We start from the raw sequence: 26,960 nt of genomic DNA, 5'->3' as shown, positions 1-26,960 counted from the left end.
GAACTACCGTACCTCTTTTTAATATGTAAGTCAGCCCCTGCACTAACATACCATTAACTTACATGCAGGTATTTGACACTTTCTCAGTCTATAAAGAATACTCATAAAATATGCAGAGGTACTGAAACGGGAAAACAAAATGTTAAAAACAAAACACAAACAAAATCTGTCCATTCAGCACAATAAATTATGTACTCCACACCGTAATATGGTCATACGTCCTATTCACTATCCATATTTGGAGTCTGCAATATTTTTACGTTCATTTGATTACCTTTTGTTATTTCCTTCGTCCTTAAAGAAGCTCCCACACGAGTTTCTCTGCAACAGATCACAGCCTGATTCACAGACGGTACTGTTATTCTGATGAATCAATGCACGACCCACGTGTAAGGAAGACTGCTGAGCTTAACTGAAACCAGAAGAAATCCTGCTAAAGGCAAAAGAAATTGTTGTTTGGGAGACAGCCGAAACAACTGGAACAGTGCATAATGTGTTGCAATGTTTACATGTTCTTTCGGGAACAAGTGCACTTCGGCACCGGACGAGGTTTCTATTTTTTATATGTAAAAAAATTCTATATTTAGCAGTAATTTTATGTATTATTAGGTAAATAATAGACACTGTGACTGCCTATCCAAATGGGCATTTCCTCCTCCAACCTGTAATGAACGTTCATTAATGCATTTTTTTTGTACTGTACAGTACTGTACTCATACGTATAAGTACTTGTACACGGTATGTGTATGCGTAAGTGAAACATACGAACATTTGAAGAGATATTCATTTGTTTTTACTTGGCAGGCCATGTTGTCCAACCTTTTATTTCCGTACTATATTGTGGATTTCGGGAGATTCAAAATTATAATACATAATGCATTTCAACTAAGGGACTTGACACAAAACAAATAATTTTGATACGAAATCTATTAAAAAAGTTAGGTATATGATTTTACGATGCTTCTAACATCCAACATCTGTTTCATCTTCAGGAGTTAACTTGGCTGTCTGAAGTAGGTGTGACAGACGATTTTCGGACTTCCAGCTGATTTTTAGAAAGTAATCATACACAGTCCCAGCCATGACGGAAGAAATACGACACAAGAAGAAAATATCTCTAAAGGAAACATTCAACAAACTTATACCCGAGTTAAACGAAGAAAATGTGTTCTTGCTCCAGATCTTGGTGGCAGCAGCGATTGGTTTGGTAACTCTGGGTAGGTAGAACAAGTTTATTTCTCATGTATTTACACAGAAAATTTGCACCATGTGTACAGATATATATATATATATATATATATATATATATATATATATATATATAAAATATATATTTTAACACTCTAGTGTAGCATGTGAAGTGCTGATTTTTTTTTGTTTTCGGCTGCAAATATATTACCAAAGCTGATGAATGTAAAGTTTTTACATCTTAATGCAAGCCATTTTTCCACAAGAAGATACAACTGTATATTATTTCCCCTCCAGGAGAGGATAGTATTTAGATATGCTGTTGCAAGTACATTTAGAGGTCTGATGTTAATCTTTTTTACTTACAGCAAAACCTTCTAAACTTCCTATCTGTTGTAACCCAAGGAAACAGTAATCAGACAAGCTGTGATGTACTACCTGGGTTAATTTCCAGTTTTGGACAGCCAATGCAAGTCTGATGTTTTTTTTAACCTACCGGTAATCTAGCCAGCTGAATGTAACCTAACTTTATAGGGGATGGAATGGACAAATACTGATGAGGAATACCCATAATTAAGGGGAATATTATTTAGAAAATTAAGGAAAGAAGTAATGCAGTAGAGATGCTATTTGAATCTATTAAAATCATTACATGTAAAAAAATCACACACACACACAGAAGCATCAGTACGCTCTACTGTCATAGCTTATTACTGCACACTTTGAAATGTTATTGTATTTTCAGTTATAACTGTAATGTAGAAGATACAGTTTATCTTACCATACCATATCACCTCTTGACAGTGTTCTTGTGGCGGCTGCTGAGGTCATCCAGTAAGCGGCGTGGGATCCTGCTGCTTGGTCTGTGCGAGTCTGGCAAGACACAGCTGTTTTCTCAACTTTGTTATGATACAGATGTCATTTCTGTAACCTCTGTCAAAGAGTCCTCTGCCCAGTACACTAAAGGAAAGGTGTGTTCAGCCACCCAAACATTTACAGTACAGTATTGATAGTTAAAAATTTTCTGTATATGGTATAATCTATGTGTGTGTGTGTGTGTATATATATATATATATATATATATATATATATATATATATAGCCTTTGTGGTACACTGGTAAAGTGTGCATTTTCTTACACTGAAGAACGAGGGTTCGGGCCCCGCCAGGGTAATAAACTTTGGGAGCGTTCTTCAGGCTACATACTGTATTGGCGGACACAAGGGGTGCTGTGGTTGAACCTGAGTCTTGTACTATAAAATATGCTTGCACCCAGTCAGCTTGCGTGGGCCGATTACACATGGTACACAGACTACACACACATCCATAGCCACTCCAACAGTACAATTACACTTACAAGCACTTCTCACCCTACATACAATCTCGACTAGACGGCCTAAGCCACTTGGTAAAGATACATTATTAGCTGTATCATCCTCACTTCAGTCGGGATAGGCCAGTCCTGCAGTGGACACACAGACGGCTGATGATATATATATATATATATATATATATATATATATATATATTTATATAAGAGAGAGAGAGAGAGAGGGGTACCTGAACATGGGGCTAAAAATTTATACCACTTTTTGGTCAGTATTATAGAATGTAGGGAAGAGTAAAGTGATGGTCTTTGAGAGAGGTGAAGTCAGTGAATGTACAGCGAGGTTGGATGGTGAGGAATTGGAAAATGTGAGTACGTTTAAGTACTTGGGTAGTGTGATGAGTAAGGATGGAGGTTTGGAGGGTGAAGTGCTTGAAAGGGTACAGCAGGGAAGAAAGGTTGCTGGTTCCTTGAAAGCAGTGATAAGAAGCAGGGAAGTGAGCATGGAAGTGAAAAAGTTACTACATGACAGTATTGTGATACCAACTATAACGTACGGAAGTGAAGCTTGGACGTTGTTGGAAGAACACAAGTCAAGAGTGAGAGCAGTGGAAATGAGTTATTTAAGAGGAGCCTGTGGAGTCACATGGAGAGACAGGCTGACGAATGAGGATATAAAGGAGCGTTGTGGTGTTGATGTGGATGTGATAGGAAGCGTTATGAGGAACACACTGAGGTGGTTTGGCCATGTGGAGAGGATGGAGGGTGAAAGACTGACGAAGAGAGTGTATGTGAGTGAGGTGGAGGGGGAAAGAGGGAGGGGGAGGCCGAGGATGAGATGGAGGGATGGGGTGGAGAGGTATATGAGAGAGGGGGGTGTGAGCTGGGAGCAGGGGAGTGAAATGGCGGGGGACAGGGCGACTTGGAGGCGATTTGTTTGTGGCCACCCCAAACGGGATTGAGGCGTCTGGCAATAGATAGATAGATAGATTATAGATATTTATACGAATTTTGAAAAAGTGAAAAATGTTTTTAAATGACTCAATTAGGGCTATCTTTTGGAACCAGAGACATACTTAAGGATAAAAAAAACAACTTGCTTAGAAATAAAACATGGTGGGTGCCTGTTTATCCCACACCATAGGGCAACCAGGCAACCAAACCTTTTTGTTACTGTATGAAGGTGCTCATCATAAACTTCGGCAGGTATTACTGTTTTAAGATTTAAGTACCTAAAATAGACAGTTCCAACACTTGGTGCCTAAAATGCATGGTACCACAAAAGATTTTGGTCATCATGGAACACATTGATAATAAATGCAACTTCTTTGATTGTATAAAGGGGATCATTACAGTTGACTGCTAGCTACTAAAAACATTAACTTATTCAGGCATTACATGCTAACCCCCATCTGCTGGGTAACATGCATACACGTCACAGTCAGGCTGCTACAAGCCTGCCGGGTAGCGACTATACATGCAACTGTCTGCCCGTCACCTTTTGAACCAGCCACCATTTCATCTTGCCACCAAGGGGTAGAAAGGGAGTCCCACTATACCACACAGGCGAGAGTCATCCTGTCCCTTGCCTTTGCCAGGTGTACAATGCTTTCTCCAGGTTCCCCTCTGACTGACTCAGTCAGTGCCGTCTGTAGCCAATTGCACCATCCACCCCTGCCAACCCTCTTTCCAAGGATACTAGAAAAGGGCTCAGTGATAGTGCCATAAGGCATACCTTGGATGCAACTGTGTCTAGTTTACCTAGTAGTGGAGTAAGTTATCTCCCTGAGAGCAAAGCCATAGTCAGTGCAGAGGGCAGACGCATGAACATGTCCTGCTCTCACGCTGTTCTTGCAGCAAAAATTACCGGTAGTTTTCTTCCCCACGTCATTACTCATCAATGCAATGACCTAGAGACCTGAAGATACTTTCATTTGCAAGAGGAAGAGTTGGTGAGTAAAATGGTTATTAATTCATTCCCCTAAGTTCTATAGCTCCTGAGATATTAAGGTTTGAAAAAAGCAATTTTCGGCAGTTTCTGAAAAATTGCCTGTACAGTAGTCAGGTGACGACTTTGTTATATACTGCCCAGTGCTTGTGAGTTAAACATGGCAGGACACATAAAGAAGACCTCCAATTGGTATAATCCTGCGTACCGGACGTACACCTGTTTCTTCCATAGACTAGCGCAATGGAAATTTTTAATACAACAAATTAAGCAAACTTAGAAATGTTTCTAGTCAAAGTGTATGGCATCTAGAATAGGTTACGTTTTTCAAGGTCTGGGCGACATTATGGTATGCAGGAAAAACACTGTACCCTGCTACTCAGGATCTTGTCCACGCAGCTTGTAGTTCCGCACCATCACTGGAGTTCTGTGAGTAAACAGGGTCTTAGATTCAGAGCCTGGTGCATCTTTGAGACTTAGCAGTATAGCAGTAGATGACAAGGAGTCTCTGAGACATATTTAGAAACTAAATAATAATAATTAATGTGTCTAGTTACCCCCCTTGAGTTACCCATGCCATTCCTGGTAATGCTTAACTGTTGAAACATGTTGCTAGTTCCCATCCATCCTTTGACAATGTCCAATAAAATGAGCCTTGGTACAGTTCTCTAGCCAACTTCTAACCTAGGTAGCTTACCCTTGGTGTTTCCATTGTTGGGGATTCGGCGAATTCTCAAAAACATCACTCTAATGCTTGCAAGGGTGAGTGGACCACTTTTTTCAGTTTCTAATTGTTGACTTTGAGATATGTTATTGCTGGGGGACTAAGCTACATAATTAACACCTAAAACGATCAGAAAATTAAAGATTTATAGGTTTTATTTTGGAAAGTTTGCAAATAAGTATATGCCCTGTTCCCCACTGTGCCCAGTTGCCCCATCTTATGGCAGGTAGATAGATAGATATAATTTTTTTTTTTTCTACAAGCATTCAGCCTAGTGATGTCTTAAAATTTTATTCTGTCCAGCAGTTTTCTTTTTGGCATAGGAAAGACCTCCCTAAGCTTTCAGCATTAGAAACAATGTCATTAACCCCTTTGGTCTGGGAATATCTTATTTATTTTGTTCTCGTGAATGCCAGGCAGTGTTAGTTATCTAAGAAAAGAACTACCTAGACCATATCATATTATTTGTAAAGGCTGTAACATGCTTGCATGCATCAGCCATGGTTACCTAAGGGCAGCCCTCTACACTGCTCAGTCTTTGGCAGTCTCCCTATTTAGTTCCGTAGGGTGGCTGCTAAAGATTGAGCAGTGTGGAAAGCCATCATCAGGTGACCAAGGCTGTAGGGGTCAGTTATATTTGCCTCAACTGTTAGCTTCTGCATACTAGGACTGTACGCTTCCCATAGCTACTTTCTTTAACATACAGTAACAGTAAAACTTGTCTAATGCAGAAATCACTGATGGTGTATGATCTGCCGGGCCATGAGCGGATACGTTATGCTCTCTTTGAGAAGGTGAAAAAGCTGGCCCGGGGCATTATTTTTGTGCTGGATTCCTCTGCAATACAAAAGGATGTTCGGGATGTGGCAGAGTGAGTCTCCTCTTCACGTATGATATCACTACTGTTACACATAGGTTACATGGATGGGTGGATAAGGTTTCACTGATTTCAAGATATTCATGAGTGGCTAATTTCATTGGTTAAGTATTTCACATATTTATGAAAGAGCCAGAAATAGATATTGATACTGATACAGAGTTATGTGTAGGCAGATTTCTCTCACTCTCTCTCTCTCTCTCTTTTTTTTTTTTTTTTTTTTTTTTAAGCAAATGCTAATTGCTATAGCTATTACTATTTTGTTACAGAAATGCCCTTTATATTGCCTAATTTGAGAATGAATAAGATTGCTATTAGTCACAGGCAGTGAACATCATTTGTAAAGATTTGCAGTAACATTAACACTGTACCTGAATTTGAGAATCTTCCATTTACTGCACTTTTGACTTCCACTACATAGTGTATTCAGTTTAGAAGACTTATCTTACAGTTGAAAGATGTATTATAGTAATTAGGTACACTGTATTTTATTAAGCCTTTTGTAGTGCAGTTTCTGATCTTGTTCCCTATGTTTCTTGTGTAGGTTTCTGTATACTGTGCTGTGTGATGGTACAGTGCAGAGTGGAGTTAGACGAGTGTTGGTGGCATGCAACAAGCAAGATCTAACAATGGCTCGAGCTGCTCCCCTCATCCAGAAAACACTGGAGAAGGAAATGTATGTCCTACCTTCGCACCTCTCTCTCCTTCACAGGCTGCTTATAAGCTTTTACATGTTGCCCCTTTGGTCAGGTCACAAGGGGCAAAGCACATGAATACAGATAAGTGATGTAGAGCTGAAGGAAGAGACAGTTGTTGCCAGCCAGATTCATAATTACAGTATGATGAGAGAATGCTGGCATTTAGTGAAGTTCATGTAATCATGACATACCAGAGATATCTACTTTATGTACTGTATGGCCATGCATAGTAGTAAATGATTTAGCTGCAAAGTGGTTATAAAGATGCACAAAGTATCAACTACTTCCACTGGTAAGAAAATCGTTACCACTGACCTACTAGCCTATGAAAATATGATTGAAGATTGGTTACAAACTTGGTGACTAGCCACTGAACCATTCACTTTGGAAGGATGTAGAATGCTTCAGTTATGAGTGAAAGGATATGTGGCCCATTTCATTGGGCACAGTTGATACTTCTGCTTTCTTTTGCTTTGACTTTCCTATTTCTGGATCCTACCCATTTTATATTTTTGTGTTTGTGAAATAGGGTTAAGGTGAAGAAGCTGAAGTATGTTTTCTTGCCAGTGTTTACAATAACAGCCATACAACGTGATGACTCCTCTCACCTGCCAATTGTGCAAGCACTGTTATAACCCTTGTGAGACTGGAGAGGTAGAGTGGAACTGGAACTTGTCACTAATATCTGATGAGAAAGGAATAAAGCTGTGCCTAAGATCTAATAAATGTTAGGATGTTGATGATGATAACTTTGTAATGCATATACAGTACTGTACAATACAGTATCAACACTAAGAGAAGATATGGTGAAATGTTTACTGTTGCTGTCCGTATAGCTCTAGAATAAATACTATACTGTATGAGTGAAGAGTTTTTAAAACTAGATCCACTCCTTGGATGTAGTGATGCCTATTTTTACCTTCACCTTTATCATTCTTTTTCCATGTCTGCCCTCCTCTCTTCCTATTTCTCCCATCTTTCCTCTCACTTTTTAATACTCTTTTTTTCCTTTTCAGGTGGCTTTACATTGAGTGACAAGCCTAGTTGTTTCCCATAAGCCAGGAAACCATTTACAATGCTGGGTGGTAACCAAACCATATAACCAACCCACAGGTGTTTCCTACATGTCAACATGTGGTTTGGTGGAAGATTAGTGTCCCTTCCCATAAAACAACTAACTCAGCTGTCTCAAGGCCAAACAGCCACCCTTTGCAGGATTATTGCATCCAGCTATAGATAAAGATGGTGTAATGTCATGTTTTCTGTATTTTTGTATGTATGAAGCTTTACAGCTGACACCGTCTTGATCTCACAATTAACCTGTAGCTACCAGTACAAAATAAGGGTAAAGTGTTAATTTAAGAAAATTTTCCCAGGAACTTGCTTCGTGTGACCCGAGCCAGTCAGCTGCAATCAGTGGGTGAAGGGGGCAACAACAACAGCTTCCTGGGGCGGCAAGGGCAAGACTTTGAGTTCAACCACTTGGTCCCCATCAAGGTGGAGTTTGTGGAGACTGTGGCTAAGGGTGGTGAGAAGTTGGAGCCCGTCACCAACTGGCTACATCAGCTGGCATAAAAAAAACCATGAGAGGAGTAGAAAGTCTTGGATATAAGTGTCATTGGCATTTTGAGTGTGAAGTTTAATTACTGTAGCTGATGATGAAATATTCATTAAAGAAACCTTGTTTCTGTTGCTACTGATGGAACCTGTGAAGAGATCATGTCATGATGAAAATATTTTAACTGCTGAACTTAACAATAATTTGTCCAGCAGCACTGCCAGTACATAATCCTGGACCATCAAGAATACAAATACTGTAGTAATACTGAATGTGTAAAATGACAGTATATTGAAGAATATAGGTACTGTTTTGCCTTCAGTACTTAACAGTAGAGACAATGTTTGTTTAAAGGCTGTTTACTGTGACTGTTAATGTCTAATGACTAGTTGGATACAGGGATAGCATTTATGTTGGTGCCTAGCTTGGTAAATAAGCCATGTTAGATATAAAGCATCAGAACAGATTTATCAAATGTATCCATTAGTGATAATGGTGATGTATTTTTGTTACAAGACTGGAATATGAAGTATCTGAAGTTGTATGCTGTGGTACTGAAAATTTCTATCTATCTGTCTATTGCCAGACGCCTCAATCCCATCTGGGGTGGCCACAAACAAATCGCCTCCAAGTCGCCCTGTCCCCCGCCATTTCACTGCCCTGCTCCCAACTCACGCTCCCCTCTCTCATATACCTCTCCACCCCATCCCTCCATCTCATCCTCGGCCTCCCCCTCCCTCTTCCCCCCTCCACCTCACTCACATACACTCTCTTCGTCAGCCTTTCACCCTCCATCCTCTCCATATGGGCAAACCACCTCAGTGTGTTCCTCATAACGCTTCCTATCACATCCACATCCACACCACAACGCTCCTTTATATCCTCATTTGTCAGCCTGTCTCTCCATGTGACTCCACAGGCTCCTCTTAAATAACTCATTTCCACTGCTCTCACTCTTGACTTGTGTCCTTCCAGCAACGTCCAAGCTTCACTTCCATACGTTAGAGTTGGTATCTCAATACTGTCCTGTAGGAACTTTTTCACTTCCATGCTCACTTCCCTGTTTCTTATCACTGCTTTCAAAGAACCAGCAACCTTTCTTCCCTGCTGTACCCTTTCAAGCACTTCACCCTCCAAACCTCCATCCTTACTCATCACACTACCCAAGTACTTAAACGTACTCACATTTTCCAATTCCTCACCATCCAGCCTTGCTGTACATTCACTGACTTCACCTCTTTCAAAGACCATCACTTTACTCTTCCCTACATTCACCTTTAGATTCTGTTTCTTACACACTCTCCCAAACTCAACCACCAAGCCTTGCAGCTCCCCTTCGTCTTCACTCAACAACACAGTATCATCTGCAAACAACAGTACAGGGAGTTTCCAAACACTATCCTCTCTCACCATGGCCACTCCAACATCCACTATCCTACCTTGTACCTCTTTTATTACCCCATCCATGTACAGATTGAACAACCATGGAGCCGTGACAGATCCCTGTTTCAACCCAACTTTCAAAGAGAAAAATTCACTTAGTTCACCATCCACACACACTGCAGCCTTGCACCATCTTACATACTCTTCACAGCATTCAGCAACTTCCCATCTACTCCATATATTCTTAACACTTTCCACAATCCTTGTCTATCCACCCTGTCATATGCTTTCTCCAAATCCATGAAAGCCGCATACAACTTCTTTCCCTCCTCTAGAAACTTTTCCACTAAAGATCTAAGAATGAATATCTGATCTACACAACCTCTTCCCCTCCTACAGCCTCCCTGTTCTTCTCCAACTAATTTCTCTGTTCTTTCTCTAACTCTCTCAATAAGTATCGTACCATACACTTTTCCTATTATACTAAGAAGACAGATGCCCCTATGATTACCACAAACTTCTTTTTCCCCTTTTCCTTTGTACAAGGGAATAATTATACCTGACTTCCAATCCTCCGGGACTCTACCTTCATCCCAGGCCAATCTGCACATCTTCCACATCCGTTCTACTACTATCTCTCCCCCATGCTTCAGCATTTCACCACACACACCATCAATTCCTGGGGCTTTCCCCGATTTAACTTTCTTCATTGCTTCCACAACTTCTATCCTACTGATTTCTTCCTGTCTTCTCACCTCCCTCCTTCTCCCAGCCATTCCCCAGCCACTTATACTCGCATTACTTCCATCCTCTATGTTCAACAATTCCTTAAAGTGTTCTCTCCATCTGCTCACTTTTTCTCCCTTCTCCACTAGTAATCTACCATTTTTATCTTTCACTCCCCTGCTAACTTCACTTCCACCGTGTCTTACTCTTTTCACCTCTTTCCAGAACATTTTCTTACAGTCCCACCACTTTACACTCAAATTCCTGCCAAATTCCTCATCCACTCCCTTCTTACTCTCTCTTACTAATCTTTTCACCTCTCTTTCTACATATAACTCTCTCTTCCACCTCTCAACTTCTTCCACGCCCCAATTTCTCTTCCATTCATTGTATGCTTTCTTCTTTTGTGCCACAGCCTGTCTCACCTCTTCAGTCCACCACGCTGTTCCTTGCACCCCCCTCCGTCTTCTCTTCCTTCCACACACCACATCACATGCTGCACATATTTCTTCTGTAATTATCCTACACACACCTTCCACGTCTTCCATCTGCTCCAATTCATATTTGCCCAATCGTTCCTCCACTTCTGTCTTATACTCTGCCTTTTTCTCATCCTCTCGTAACCTTTCCACACTCCTTGCAACTACTCCTTCCTCTCGTCTTTCCCTTCTTCTATTCCTCCATCTTACTTGAATCCTAATTCTGGCCACCACCAAGTAGTGGTCAGAAAGTCCACTCCCCCAACCTCTATAAGCTCTTGCATCCATTACACATCTTCGCATCCTTTCATCCACACACACATAATCAATCATTGCCTTCCTTTCATTCAGTTCACCACCCACCCTTCTCATCACTCGCCATGTATACCTGTGGAACATTTTATGCCTGAAGAGGGTATTGGCTATCACCAACCCCCTCCCAGCACAAATGTCCACTAACGCACTCCCATTCTCATCTATCTCAGCAGGCACACCCCACTCACCAAGTATTCCATCCACTTTCACATTCCCAACTTTCCATTCATATCACCGATCAAAAACACTCTCTCATTCTTTCCAAACTTTTCCATGCACACTTCTACATTTGTCCAGAACTCTTCTCTCACTCTTCTAGCACGATCTTGCGTTGGTGCATACACACACAATCGCCCACATTTGTATTCCAACTTTCAACTTTAATTTAATTAAAAATATGCTTCCAAGTTGAGTACAGAGTACTAAAATTGCAGTAATGTGTAATGCTTAGTATGCCTCATGTGGAGAAATGGCTGAGAATCTGGGTTAATGATGACTTGTAATGTAAAACAGTTTTAAAAATGTCTTTGCTATTATGTTGTAGTATTTCTGGGTGTGGCTTCCTACTAATGTTTATTTCACGGAATTGCCATCTTTTAAGTGAACATTTTCCGCAGTAGCTACAACGGAATGTTGTTTTTAGTTGCGTATACAGCAAGTACATGTTGAGTTAGACCTGGTTGTGTTCACTTTCATCCTCTATCCCCAGCTGGAAGAAAGACATGTTTAGCATGGAAGGAAGTGTTTGAGGCTTAGCTAGACAGAATGAGTAGCTTTTCATGATGGTGCTGCTATTCTGCAGTTTAGCAAAGCTCAGAAGTACCACTTGACCATTGACTGATAGGTCCTTGGTGTGACATCTAGCCACAGTTTCCATCCAGCCAGGGGTAGGGGAGAGGGTGAACAAGAAATGAAATTTACAAGTGTACTTGGTGCATGATTTTTTTTTTTTTTTTTTTTTTTCCTCCAGAAATTAAAGCTGCATGCCTTAGTGAGATGAAATAAGCATGTATACCTGTTCACTGAGTACAAGCTTCAGTTGTTCTTGTCATCAAGATTGATCAGTAAGTTGATAGTAAACTTCTTACAATTCTTAAGAAAAGTAAGTTTATTGTCAGGCATAGCTGGTTAGATACGAGGAATCATGAATTGGACAGTGCAGATGGAAATAACTTGTACAGCTTGGTGGTATATTTTGTCACAAGTGCAGTAATGCAAACTGGAAATGAAAAATTGCAGTGAATGGATCAATGAACTAAACTTGAACTGAACTATATAAGGTGAAGGAAGAACTCATGATGCTGGTTTAAAAAAAAAAAAAAAAAAGTAGTAGTATAATGGCAAATACCAATACTCTTATAAGCCATCCAGCACTTCACACTTGTCTGGTGAGTGTCGTTACCGACTGGTGTGTATTGTTCCCTTTCAGTTAGTCTGATATGCTTTACAGAATGTTTGATCGTGTACTGACTAATTTGCCACAATTTAGCCAGCTTCTGGATGTGTATTATGCAGTAATTTATGTTGAGAATGGATGAGTTTTTTTTTAATAAACTACATTTCCAAGTTGAGAAATTTATTTCCGTTTTATCATACTCTTACTGGTTGTTGTTGATCAACCCCAGTCTGCCTGACTGAGCATACCTTTCAACCACAGGCAAGCAATCTCCCCTGCAGGGCGGTCCCGTGCAGTCAACTGATGTTCCCTTGTGGTTGACATTGCCTCAGTACAGTGAAGTGTGGGGAAAAATACGGAGGTTTGGTTCCAGGGTGGATTCCACATTTGTATCACCCTGTTAACAAGGGCACCATAGTAGGCTCCACTCCACCTTATAATCAGGTTACACTATATGGTTATCAGCCAGCATTGTAAATACTGTAGTTTCTATCTATCTATCTATAGCCAGATGCCATAATCCCATAAGGGGTGGCTATTTGTGTCTGATTGCCGGTAGTTGTTTTACGGGGAGGGGCACTAACTCACCAACCCACTTGTTGACATGTAGGGAACAAGTGTGGGTTGGTTAAATGGTTACCACCCAGTGCTGCAAATGGTTTCCTGGTTTATAGGAAACCATTTGACTTGTCATTCAATGTAAAGCCACCTGAAAAGGAAAGATGAGTAATAAAGTGACAGGAAAAATAAAAGAAATAGGATGAGAGGATGGCAGATAGAGAATGATAAAGGTGAAGGAAGAAGTAGGCAGCACTAATGTGAGTGAATGATGATCGTCACCAGCTACCATCAATAAATAGTTTCCTTGGTTTACAGGAAACCATTATGCTTGTCACTCAGTGTACAGCCACCAGTATTGGAAAGAAGAGTAATAAAAGGTGACAAGACGGAATGGGAAAAGTGTGAAGATTTCGTTTCTGGGTGGATGCTGCATTTGGATCTTCACCCTCTTACAGGCACCACAGTATACTCTATCCAGAGATCTGGTTATATGGTTACCACCCAGCAAAAACCATTTGGTTTGTCACTCAGTGCAGAGTCATCTGAACTTGAAAAGTAGAATAATAAATGGTGGAAGGAAGGAAAGGGAGAATTGGAAGAGAGGAGGGCAGACACAGAAACAATGATAAACGTGAAGGATGAAGCAGGCAGCACTACATCAAGTGAAAGGATGATGGTCACCCCCACCTACCACTATGCAATTACTAGTACTACACTTTATGAATACTTTATCGTTATTACAGTACTGGAAACTGATGGTAACCAGCAATGAGCTTTAGTTGTCCTGATGAAGTGTAGGACTTGATACACTGATATTAATAGAAGTTATCGTGCAAAGGATTTTTTTTTTTTTTCTGCTAGGTATGTGAAAAGCATCGGTAAAGAAAATGTAAAAACAATATGTGCAAGGGTTAGGCCTGTGAGGTGGTCATGATTTTGGGAACTTTACTTTCACTGGGTATGGAGGTGATAGCTTTCCCACTTTTTTGTCTCTTGTTTCTGGATCCTACCTCGGCCAACCCTTAGGTGGGAATAAAAGGTTAAGATAATGATGATGAAAATGATGAAGAATTTTATTCTGAAACTGTATTCTCTACTGCTTAAGACGTGGCTAAAGTGAAGGGAATGCAAAACTGCCTGCCAGTTATATGACAAGTATATAATCATAATTATCTTTATCAAGGAACAGGAAATAATATGCAGCAATGCAAGCAATGCTTGGATATCCGCTGCCTGTTGCCAATTTGTATGGCAATGATAAACAAGCTTCGTGACAAGTAGGCTTATTGTAATATGACTGGTCATGTATATGAAGAAGGCAGAGAAAATAATATTTGGTTTGAGAAACAACAAATCTGCATGTTATACCTAGTTTTACATCGCTCATTCAAACTAAGCGCTTGGCAAGTAATGAGGTAATAAGTATCTCAAGTTAATATCATCTCAACCAATACAGATTTTATTTTGACGAACACTAGAGAGTTTTATTCTGTGATAAACCTCCAGTAGCATGTTAGTTTTATCCTTTCTAGTACACCATATCACATTTTTTTTCTTTGCCCTCATCATCCCCCCTCCCTCTAACTTCATTTGTGTTCTTAGAGCATTCCACAAACCTTCTCTCTGTACAGTGTTATCATCGTTCTGGAAATTCATGAATAGCAACAACTACAACATACAACGTATCTTAGGTGTATCATCTATATGTTTGTATGTTACTTTTCTTCGTTTTTTTCAATGAAAAAAAAGACGGTAACAGCTGAAAACATACAAGAAATTCTCTTGTCAAAAGAGTAAAAGTGTCAAAATCTAAATTGTATACATCGAGTTTTTAAGGCACATAACACTTAAAAGCGTAATGTTCATGAACAGGGAATGACAGAGTGAGAAAAGCTGTTTCTAGGATGCCGATAATTTTACAGAATGGGTGAGAATGTGTAGACAAACAGGTGTTGTATGGCGTACATAAAGAGGCAGGCATGCAAGCAGAGTGATTAGAACATTGTTCAACATATTGGCATCAGTTAAAAGCAAATGTTGCAACACTACACCAAGAGAGAAATAGTCAGTGAGAGGAAGGGAACTGTGTGTTTATGTACAGTACAGATATCGCTCACCGAGTTAGCATACAGCATGTACGTCCAGTTACCTGGTGGCAGCTCTCCATGTGTCGCTCAACACTGTTCAGATTACTGGTGGTACTGACTAGTCATTCTTCCCTTACCCCTTTTCCTCCCCACACACAGGTAAGTAAGACTTCCAAACAAATTTAGCAATAGCGCATGTTTAACTCCTTGAACAAGATGACATGAGTTTTACTCTATGCAGTATGCAAACTGTCACCGGACTATTAAATCTGACTAGAACATCCCGCCAGAAGTGAAGAAGTTTCGAAAACTGCTATATCTGACCCGCCCGGTAGGTAGTAAGAATGATAAATAAGTAGGTAAGAAATTAAGGCCGGCAAGTACAAATGAAGGGTGATGGGTTGAAAGGAAGGCAGGTAGGTCAATAGAAAGAAAGGCTGGTAGGTAGGTAGAAATGAAGGCTGGCAGGCAGGTAGGTCAGCTGAAAGGAAGATTGGTAGGTAGGTAGAAATAAAGGTTGGCAGGCAGGTAAGTCAGCAGAAAGGAAGATTGGTAGCCTAGATAGGCAGGAATGAAGGCTGACAGGCAGGTACGCTGGCTGAGAGAGAGAGAGAGAGAGAGAGATGACATCTCGTGGTAGGAAGAGCCAACGTCATGAAGTCGACGTACAGTGCTCGGGCAGAAGGGGATAAGCTGTGTTTAAGATTACAACAGTCCTTTACCCATAACTTGGGCCCAGATTTCTGTCCTTCTGCAGCTTAGTTCACGCAACTCAGTGGTAGAGTAAGACAATGCTATGGACCTACATCCTTTCCGTACCACTTCTTCGTGACTAGCATCAGTCTCTAGGTTAATCTCTTATTACAACTCAGCATTGAAGGCAGATGTTGCAGTTTTGGGCAAAATTAGAAAAAAAAAAAAAAGTAGGGTAGTTTACACTTTTAACTTCACTCATACGGCAAAACACTTCATAATCAGAGAGAAAAATTTATTTTTTTTTATTTTTTTTTTTTTTTACAACAGTGACGTTTACTGTACAAACTTGAACTCTCTCATGGTCGGGGTAACTTCATCACTGTATTCCAGCTGTCCCAGGATTATAATTATTCAGCTGAGAGTAAGTCGGGTAGGCAGTGAGGTTCAGAATGGTGAAATGCGAGAAAGCAAAACGGTGTCTGATAATAGTTCACGGTTACGAAGTGCGAGAAAGCAAAACGGTGTCTGATAATAGTTCACGGTTACGAAGGTTTAACGAAAAAATTGGTTAACCCCTTCGCAAAGAAAGAGCGCGCGCGTGCGTGCGCGCGTGCGTGCGTGCGTGCGTGCGTGTGTGTGTGTGTGTGTGTGTGTGTGTAGATTAGTATTACTGCCATCCAATTAATTCTTTGTATTCAACTTACAAAAGGATTTCTAGTTGTGGAGGGGTTATTTAAGGCTATATTTTACCCTCCAGTTCATAAAGTATCTCAGGAGCTAAATAAAATCTCGAGACTGCTGTGAGAATAGTTTCGGTCCATGGAAAACAGTTCCAGCCGTTCCAAAAGGAGCACTTTTACTCTGATTTTAACTAAATTTTGTGGAAGCGATCATGGACCTCTCACGACAAAAGTTTTGTGATTTGAGGGCATGAAATCAAACGTCCAAGTTACAGAGGAAGGCCAAAGGAGTTCTTATGCGGTGAGATTTATCTCCAAGATACTGATCTAAAATATGAAAAATTTCGTGACAGGCTACCCCTCAACACTGCCACCAATTTTGGCTGAACTGGAACAAAACGGTTCGTTTACACATGACCGGAACTATTCTCAGGGCTGCAGTGGAAACAGTTCCGACCCCCGTGAGAACAGTTCCGGCCTTGACAAAAGGAACACTTTTTCTCTGATTTTAGACAAACTTTTTGAGGGGTTGACGAATAACCTACGATTAAAGTCCCGTGATTTGAGGTCAATATAGGTCTAACGTCCGGATGACAGGGGGAGAACAAAACTGAGTACACGTTGTGACGTTCATCTTTAAAAATATTAGCTTCCACAAGAGTAGCTTTCGTCATGGGCCACCTCTGAACACCTCCACCAAATCTGGTAAAAATCAGACAAAAACTCATCAACATCAAGAGGGCAGAACTAGTTTTACGGCTGCCATGAGAATAACTTCTGGACCCGTGAGAATAGTACCAGTCCTGCCAAAACAAACACTCTTTCTCCGATTTTAACCAACATCGGTGGAAAGGTTGACGGACCACTCATAACAAGAGTTTCGTGATTTGAGGACACTAGATCAAACTTTCAGGTTACAGGGTACGATCACAGAAGATCATGGGTTGTGTTGTTTATCTCTGAGACGTTCATCTGAAACTTGGTGTATTTCGTGACAGGGTTCCTCTCAACACTTCCACCAATTTTTGTTGAAAATGGATAAGAACCTCGTTTTCACATTGCCGGAACCACTCTCACGGGTGACGTGAGAACAGTTCCAGTCGTGCCAAAAGAAACACTTTTCTCCGATTTTAATAAATTTGGTGTAACGACTGATGGACGTCTTATGACGAAAGTCTCGTGATCTAAGGCCATTGCGTCAAACGACCAGGATACAGGGACGGGCAAATGAGATCATGCGCCGTGACGTTTAAGATACTGATATAAAGCATGGTACATCTCATTCCAGGCTACCGCTCAACACTTCCACCAATTTTGTTAGAAACCTGATAAAAACAGATCACTTGCACATGGCCCTTTAGATACCCATGTTTTAATTTTATATTAACCAAAATTTGTGGAGGTGTTGAGAGGTAGCCCATGACGAAAGCTACTCTTGTGCAAGCTAATATTTTAAAGACACTCGTCACAACGTATAACCAACTTTGATCTTCCCTTGTAACCTGGAAATTTGACTTTAAATGTTGTATTCAACACTGGCTGGGACAGAATGTAGGAAAAACACCAAGTGCAGAGAAGGGGCCCGTTTTATACAACGTTTCGCCAAGCAAGAAGCAAATTCCTGGGACATCCATGTGTTGTAAACCAGCCATACAAATCACAGGGAGTTAAGTGTTTACAATAGCCGAGGGGTGACGGGCGAACCACAATGGCGGGGCCGGGTTGTCCAATCTGTGTTTACTATATGGTCGCTACTGAGAATAAACAATGATGGTGTATAGCCTGGGGTAAATTAAACAATGTCTGAGCCTCATCATCGAAGCAGGCATTCTTTTATCTACACACAGGTCTTCCCATTCTCCTGGACCCATAAATATTTGGCTTCAATAATGCTCTACGCTGACTCTCATACTAACTTGGCCCAGATGTTGGCCATTCTGTAGCACAATTCACGTAGTTCAGTGGCAGAAAAAGGCTGCACTACAGCTCTCCATCCCTTCCATAGCACTTCTTTGTGGCATCCTAACCTAGTGTCAAACTAGTCTTACAACTTAGCATACAAGATGGATAGATGGCGGATTTAAGCAAAGTTAAGTAAAGCGCAGTATTGTCGAGACACTGGACCGTATTCTCATGATTCGAAAGACCTCTGACTCGGTTATCTTTTCTGAACATAATAATATCCTTCTGCTGTTACTATTAAAGCTATAGGCTACAGTGAATACAAAGGAATCATCACAGACATCAACCTCAGTCAGTTCACTAGAGGACAAACACCAGATGAATATAAGATATATTACGTAAAATCGCTAAGAAACAGTTGTTACGAAATCTCCTACTGTATGCCAATGGCAATGTGGCTCAGTGTCTGTACAGCAGCTACTCTCATCTGACGAAGATCCTCAACTTCTTTCAGCTTCACTAATGGCATAATGTGGTCAGCTTAAAGGGAAAACTTGACTACTAACCAAGGAGATTCCTTCCTTCCTCATAACTAAGCCTCATCGAACTTCAGGTAACCACGAATTAGTATTCTATCTGTGAAAGCGGCCCAGTTCCCTCACATGAAAATACTCGTACAGCTACTGTAAGAACGCTCTCACTTCCGTCCCTTCTGAGCAGATTAAGACTTGCCCTTTGCGTATGTCGTCTTATTTTGAAATATTTCAGCTACTTCCATGCGATGTTGTTCAGCTTCAGAATGATGGCTACATCTAACCCTTCCAGTTCGAATTTCCTCCAAAGCCAAATAATGCAGTCTGTATGCGGCAAGATACTGCATAAAAGGAACATCACTGCACCGACGAGGTTATAAACTTTACATTTTAGTCCATTCCACGTAAGGCCAAATTACTTTACCCAGCTCCGAGAAACCCATCCACTGCGGTCAAAGGAATTAAACCGGAGAGCCAGAAGGACGGGAGACCGTGTTAATGGATACGGATAGTGGATTGAGGCATAATTGATGTCGGGAGTGAGCACAACCCCAAATACCGACGCCCCAGTATCTGTTCCCCCCGCTGATCCATCACTGTTCTCCGTGTCATCATAATCTCATATACCAAAACATTCACCCTTCCATCCCCTGTGACGTCACACCTTCCTTCCCTCCCCTCTCATCCCCTTCCAGCCGCCGCCTCTCATCATCTCTTTGTGGGTAATGAAGCTCAGCCCTGGAGAGAGAGAGACTTGCGGAGTAAGAAAGAGACCAAAAGTGATCGGGTAATTTGGCAGTTAATTAAACAAATGATAATTAGAACTTGTGTTGATTGACGAGCGAGGGAGGAGGAAGAGGATGAGGAGGACCAGGGACTCGGTGTTGCCCTCGGGGTGATCACTGATATATCGGAAATGGCGTCGCCTCAATTCCGCGCCACAGAACCTCATTATCTTCGTGTTATCTCTCGGCGCGAAATAATTTAGCCGCACCCGGAATAGCACGAAAAAATTAAATAATGCAATCTAGCTTTTAGGTGACGAGAAGTAGAGCAGACAAGATTGAATTTGCTGCAAGGTGATTGGTCAAAACTCACCACCCAATCGAACGCTAAGTTTTGAATCGCGTTCGAAGATGGACGAAAACTCACCAAAGCGAAAGACCGAGAGGGAGAGAGGGAGAGAGAGAGAGAGCGAGAGAGGGAGAGAGAGCGAGAGAGTAAGTCAATATTTGCCGTTGAAATAACTTGCCATCCGTTATCAAATAATTCTTCTTGTGGTTCACTATTAACTGCCTGCAAAATCTAATTCCGGAGGCAAACATTGGAAGCGTTTGAAAACCGTTTTAAACAAATTTTCAATATGGAGTCGCGGGGGGAGGAGACACAATGTACACACCGCGATTATTAAACTCGGGACGACTGCCAGAATTGGTGGGATGGGGAGGAGGGGAGAGAAAGGTGAGGGAAGGGGAAGAGGGACGGGGAAAATGGGCGTGAGCGGGAAAAGAGGGAGAGAATGGTTAGGGATGCTGAGAAATTAACTTGCGAGAAAGACAGTAATAAGAAAGGGGGAAGAGGAAAAGGATGGACGGACGCGGAAAGAAAGTTGCAAGAACGGATGACGAGGTAAGGAAAGGGAAAGCATACTGAGAAATTAGGTTGAAAAAGACAACTAAAATGGGCGTGAGAGAAAAAGGGGGAAAGAGGATGAGAGAAGACCCTGGGATGTTGAGGAATTAACTTGAAGGAAAGAAAAATGCGGAAAGTGGAAGGGAAAACAGGTGGAAGGAGAAAGAAATGGACGCAAGGCCTGACGAGGGAAGAAAGAGGACGGAAGAGAGAATGAAGAATAAGAGAAAAGTATACTTACAGTAGAATTCAACTGGTAAAAAGAAGTGAGAGGGAGTGGGAAAGGGGGATGTGAGGAGCGTGGGAGAGGAGAAGGTGGGTGAGGGGAAGAATAAGAGGAGAGTGGAGGATGGGAAAGGGGGAGTAAGAAACTAGAGGTGATAGGGGAGTGAGAGAGAGGGAAATGACAGAGAAGTGAGCGAGGGAGTGAGAGAGGAAGAATGATAGAGATGTGGGAGAGGTGAGTGAGGGATGAGGAAGGGGTCTCTCAATACCAAACTAATTATAAGGACGCTTCTCTTACTCATCCAAAGTCAACCAGAGTTATCCCTTCGGTCCAACGACGTATTTTCTTACTGTTGTCTCAATACTGGTGGAGACCGTACTGTATTTGCTTCTTTTTTACTTTTCTTCTTCTTCTCCTTCTTCTTCTTCTTCTTCTTCTTCTTCTTCTTCTTCTTCGTCTTCTTTTCTTTTTTCTTTTTTTCTTCTTCTAAACATATTTCACTTAGGGACCATGACTTCCTTTCATCACCCATATGTTTCATTCTTGGCACAATTTTTTCTTACGCAAAACCCCAAAGACATCTTATTTTTTCTCAAAGTTTTTAAAGGGTTCTAGGTCTGAGGTCAAACTACACAAACACAAATTTTTGGATTCACTTGCAAGTTTTTTGTGTTTTTTAGTCGACTTACTTTCAGGATATTTATGCGTATCAGGCAAACTAAATCGTTTAAGAGGCGTAATGACGGAATCCCTTCGTACAAAAGAGAATGCAGTCCAATATGCAGTAGTAGTAGTAGTAGTACCGATGATAGTGGTGGTGGTGGTGGTGATGGTAGTTGCAACCACAGCCTCAGGTGAACGTGAACCCGGTGGACTGCAGGCTGAAGATACCCTACTCTAGCGGTCCACCATCCTCTTTTGGGGGGTTGGGGAGGGAGGTGTGGGACGTTGGCATAACAAGGTAGTGGGGCAGCTCGCTTATATCGGTGCCACCACATGAAGGCGTCCCTCTCCACCACCAAACCAATATACAGAATGACACAGTAATAGGATGCGTGTTAGTAAGACCACAGACACTTTAAAATTTGATTAATATTTTTTTTTTCTCAAGTATATCACCATTACCTTTTGAACCATACTGTAACACGTCCTGTTTTTCAAAATATCCCTAAACTTTTTCATTTTCCTTGAATTTCACATGGGTCTAAAATTGTGCAGTCTATTTCTTTTTACTTTGCCCTATGTAAGCAATATTCATACCAGCATATGTGCTGGCGGCGGTGTGTGTGTGTGTGTGTGTGTGTGTGTGTGTGTGTGTGTAGCTACCCCAGGACGAGCTACTCTTATCACTCCCAAAACTCACACTTTCCACACACACACTTCCTCTTTTAGTTCTACGCCTGCCGCAGGAATTGACGGAGTTTGTGATCGCAAAACCATTTAAGCCTACATAAGTGAACCTTAAAAATTCGTCAGACATCACGGCAAAAAGCAAAATAATTTCTACATTAAATTATTCTCTCCGACAAGGAGAGTATGTTTTCATCCCTGTTTGTTTGTTTGATAGTTTGTCTGTTTGCAGGAATACTCAAAAATTAAGAGAGAGGATTGGATAACATATGGTGGGTAGATAGCCCATTTCCCAGGGAACAATCGATTAACTTTGTGACCGATCTGGATCATATTATTGATTCTGGATCCGGAAAACATTTTTTGTGAAACCCTAATCAGTGATGAGAAAACCTAACCCATTATGAAGAGTGGTTTGGAAATTCCGTTGCCACTGACGGAGAGATGTGCTCCACTGAGTGCTCTTCTAGTTAAGCTATTTTCCTTTATGCGGTGTAGTGCATTTACAGACGCAAGTTAAAAACATATATATACCGTAACTCTGAGTATTGTAGCATATAGTATATTTCAGTATCACTCTCCTCGTGGTAAGAGAGAGAGAGAGAGAGAGAGAGAGAGAGAGAGAGAGAGAGAGAGAGAGAGAGAGAGGGAGGGAGGGAGGGAGGGAGGGAGGGAGAGAGAGAGAGAGAGAGAGAGAGAGAGAGAGAGAGAGAGAGAGTCAACGTTTTGTTTACCTTCCGTTGCACAGTATTAATCGAGGCATGCTAAGTATAAAAAGCAAGTGATTTACATTTAATTATCCTCCTCAATACTCAAAAGACAACGGGAACGAAAAGACAATGAAGCCGAAATGACATCGAGATCGAACTAGTCAATCCTTTGTTTAAATTTATACCGGCGGCCCATGAGCTTGAAAATACGTATGCATATATGCGTGTTCCTGCCGTTACTGCCTTGTTTATAAGTGCACGGTGTACAGAGGGAGGCTGGAGTAGTGTACAGAGTGGCAGATGAAGGAAAGGGAGAGAGTGGAGGAGGAGGAGGGAAGGAAGAAGAGGTGAATCAACAAGAGGGAAGAGAAGGCTGAGGAACAGAGTGGCAGATAAGGAAACGGGGAATTTGTGCGTCTTCTTCATCTAGTACTTTATGGCATTGTCTGTCGGGGGAGAGAGAGAGAGAGAGAGAGAGAGAGTGTGTGTGTGTGTGTGTGTGTGTGTGTGTGTGTGTGTGTGTGTGTGTGTGTGTGTAATTCACCGGGTCGGTCAGGATCACTTGATGGTCGTGATCGTCAGCTTTTACCCTCCCGGAAGGGAGCTGAGAGCTCATGTAGTCCGATCTAAGGGCAAGGCTGTGACCTTCACACACGCACACACCCGTCCCCTTGCTCCAGGGGGACAGTAACCACCCACTTCGTCAGTGAAACTTTTCGCAACCTGAGCGAGGCGCGAACTCCCGTCCACCAGTTGGCAAGCGAGAAAGTTACCACTGCACCAGCGAGCGGTGTGTGTGTGTGTGTGTGTGTGTGTGTGTGTGTGTGTGTGTGTGTGCACGACCTAGTTACTCCAGCACATCAGGACTCCGTTTCTGAAATGGTGTTTAAGGTGAACGCTGTCGACGGCGAGTGAAAAGGAAAGGTGAATGGGGGATATTAGGTGCATATAGATCCTCTCTCTCTCTCTCTCTCTCTCTCTCCGAACCTCCCTTCCTCCTTGTCAAACCTCCTCTTCCCAAAGACATCATCACCCTGGGCAACATACCGTCATTTAAAAGCACACTGGGATCCAATGAATACCTAATTTCAGGGTGACACGCACACACACACACACACACACACACACACACACACACACACACACACACACACACACACACACACACACACACACACACACACACACGCATGCACACACACCCCCCGCATACATACATACATCCATATACACACTCACATGCACATCATACATGCCTACTCATACCCTCTTCTATCCCACACACAATCCATCCATCCATCCACCCATCCATCCATCCATCCATCCATCCACACCCTCCCCCTCCCCCCCCACACACACCGTCAGGAAATAAAATGAAATAAGAAAATGAAAAAAAAAAGACGATGGGTGAAATGAGGAATAAACAGGGGGGCCAAAAAGTCTTTAGCCGGGCAAAGTGTAGCGACAGAGGCCATGAATTAGTAAAACAGGTTCATCTTTCACCCCGTCCCCTCGCTCTCTCTCTCTCTCTCTCTCTCTCTCTCTCTCTGAGTCTTTGCCCACAATAAATCACTCGCTCTACTTTTTTTTAGTGGGGAGGCTTCGATAGGGTACTCTCTCTCTCTCTCTCTCTCTCTCTCTCTCTCTCTCTCTCTATTGGAATGGGACGAAAAAATGTGAGATGCGTTTTGGGAAGTTGTGGAGTGTTGGTGGGTTCTCTCCAATGCTCTCACTCCTCCCTCCCTCCTCCATCCATCCCTCCATCCTTCTTGCCTTCCGTCCCTTCCTCCATATTTCGCCTCCTTCCTTGCCCTCCACTTTTTTTCTTCTCCCTCCATCTCTGCTTTCCTTTGTTCTTCCATCCCTCTCTATTTTGCTCCCTTCCACCCTTCCTCCCTCCTTCACTTTTTCCATTCTTTCCTTCCTCCTTCCATCCCTAAATTCTTCTATCCCTTCCAACCTCTTTCCCCAGTTCCTTCCTTCCTATAACCTCCCTTCCCTCACTTCCCTTTTCACTCTTTCCCTCCCTTCCTCTCTCCTTTCATCTTTCTCTTCCGACACTTTCTTTCCCATCTTCTCTCCATTCCCTCCTTTCTCTTTCCCTTTCTCTCTCCTTTTCTCGCTTTCTTCCTCTTTGTCACCTTTTCTGCTTACCTCCCGTTTTTTGTTTTACCCCAATCCTCTCGTCTTCTTTTCTTGTCCTATCTTTATTTTTCTCTTTTCACGTCATCTCCTTGCAATTCTTTACCTCCTTTTTGTCATTTTTGATTATCTCCTCTTCTCTCCTGTTTTTCTTCCCCCCCCCCTCTCCCTCTAACTGCATTTATCTCTTCCACACTACTTTCCCATTTTTTACCAGACTACACCAAAATTATTCCTCAAATTGGTCCGTACGTAAACGTCCATTGTACCTCGGCATCTTGCAAGCTGCAGACGTAATTATAATGAGTATCAAATTATATATGCAATTAGATTATTCACTTTGGCGAATTTCACTTAATTGTGGGCGCAAGGGGATGATGCAAGGAGATTTCGGCGCCTGCCTTCAAATTCCGTTTTGTAACTGGAATTTGAATGTTTCCTTTTTCTCTTCCTTTGCATTCTGTTTCCTTCCGCCTTTATCTTTACGTGATTTTCTACTGTTTTTCGTAACCATAGATTAAACCTCCTTTCCGTTTTGTTTTCTCTTGAATCTCTATTGTTTTCCAAAAGCTAAAATTTTATCGAAATTTATCTGCAATGTATTTCGACGTTAAGCAAGTGTGTGTGTGTGTGTGTGTGTGTGTGTGTGTGTGTGTGTGTGTGTGTGTGTGTGTGTGTGTGTGTGTGTGTGTGTGTGTTTATGTAGACGTTTACGCAGACGACTGAGGTTAAGATTCTTTTTCAGGCTTATAGATAAAAGAGATCATAGTAAATCCTCTCATGTCTGGTAGATCGAAATTTCCATGTGTATTCATTCCAGTTACCATGGTATTTACTTCTTACCACAGGCTACTATAATACTGTCTGATATAGGGTGGGTAGGGGAGAGCTTCAGTTTTCCATCTCTCACATGCTCACGGTAGGTTAAATCTTAAGCATTATTCCAGACGATGAACAAACGAAAGAAGAGCAAATAAAAAAAATCCATACACCAGATTACAGGTGTCCCCCATTCACAATTTACGTTCTAGACTAAAAGACTTTCTGTCATCCTGTACATCCGATCTTCCTTCATCAGCCTCCCATCCGTCATCTTCTGCTTTCATGTTTTTCCTCTCATACGTCTTGCATTTCATTTATCTCTACCACAGTCTCTTCATTCTCTTCCTTTGTTACCTCTCTCATCTTCTTTCTCCTCCTCGTCATTCTGTTCATTCTTCTCCTCTCTCTCTCTGTCTCCTATACATTTTCATCATCACTTTTACTGTTCCTTCTTTTTCTCCCTTTTCCTCCTCCACACGTGCTTCATCTCCTCTCCATCCTATTCCTTTTTTCTCCTCTTCTGCTCCATCTTCTCTCCTTATTGCTCCTCCTCGTTCCACTCGACCTTTCCTCCACCCCTCCACCCCCTCCTTTCAACCTTCCCTCCACCTCCCCACCCTCATACCTCTCCTCCTCCTCTCTCACTTTCCTCCTCCTCCTTCTCTCGTTATTAGCTCTCATTCAGGCAGCATTACAAGCAAACAAAGCCGATGTCTAGATGTTTAGTTAATAAATACTTGGCCGGGGGCGTAGGAAGGGGGGCGCAGGGAGGGGCAGGGGGGGAGTGTCAATGGAGAGGGGGTAGGGGTGGGGTGTCAATGGGGGAGGGGTGGGGTGTCAATGGAAGAGGGGAGAGAGGGGGAGAAGGGGGGTAATTGAAGTATGAATGTTTGATGCCTCTTCTCTTCACTCTTCTCTCGTCTCTTCTTCTTTCTCCACTTTTATCTAGTACCCCTTCTTCTTATTCGCCCCTCGACTGTCTTCTCTCTCTCTCTCTCTC

At 41.9% G+C, this 26,960-nt stretch overlaps 1 protein-coding gene across 1 annotated transcript; it reads left to right on the top strand.

Annotated features, from left to right (window-relative positions):
* The first annotated feature begins 1,014 nt into the window (after positions 1–1,014).
* Positions 1,015–8,812, top strand: SrpRbeta (signal recognition particle receptor beta). Its single transcript, XM_080282186.1, has 5 exons — positions 1,015–1,217; positions 1,993–2,159; positions 5,919–6,058; positions 6,609–6,740; positions 8,139–8,812. Exons 1-5 carry the CDS (start codon positions 1,082–1,084, stop codon positions 8,335–8,337), a joined length of 774 nt encoding a protein of 257 aa, XP_080138312.1. The 5' UTR covers positions 1,015–1,081; the 3' UTR covers positions 8,338–8,812.
* The last annotated feature ends 18,148 nt before the right edge of the window (positions 8,813–26,960 follow it).

This window comes from Coenobita brevimanus, chromosome 92 (assembly GCF_032717465.1).
Source record: "Coenobita brevimanus isolate Jiangsu-jjx chromosome 92, ASM3271746v2, whole genome shotgun sequence".
NCBI lineage: Eukaryota > Metazoa > Arthropoda > Malacostraca > Decapoda > Coenobitidae > Coenobita > Coenobita brevimanus.
Note: the sequence above shows the minus strand (reverse complement) of the source record. Positions and strands in the feature narration are given on the sequence as shown.

Excerpts from the sequence above, each read along its gene's own strand:
- SrpRbeta (XM_080282186.1), top strand. The coding sequence starts at position 1,082 with ATGACGGAAGAAATACGACACAAGAAGAAAATATCTCTAAAGGAAACA. Across the intron at positions 1,218-1,992 it reads GATTGGTTTGGTAACTCTGG|TGTTCTTGTGGCGGCTGCTG; the intron begins GTAGGTAGAACA and ends ACCTCTTGACAG. Across the intron at positions 6,059-6,608 it reads GATGTTCGGGATGTGGCAGA|GTTTCTGTATACTGTGCTGT; the intron begins GTGAGTCTCCTC and ends TTTCTTGTGTAG.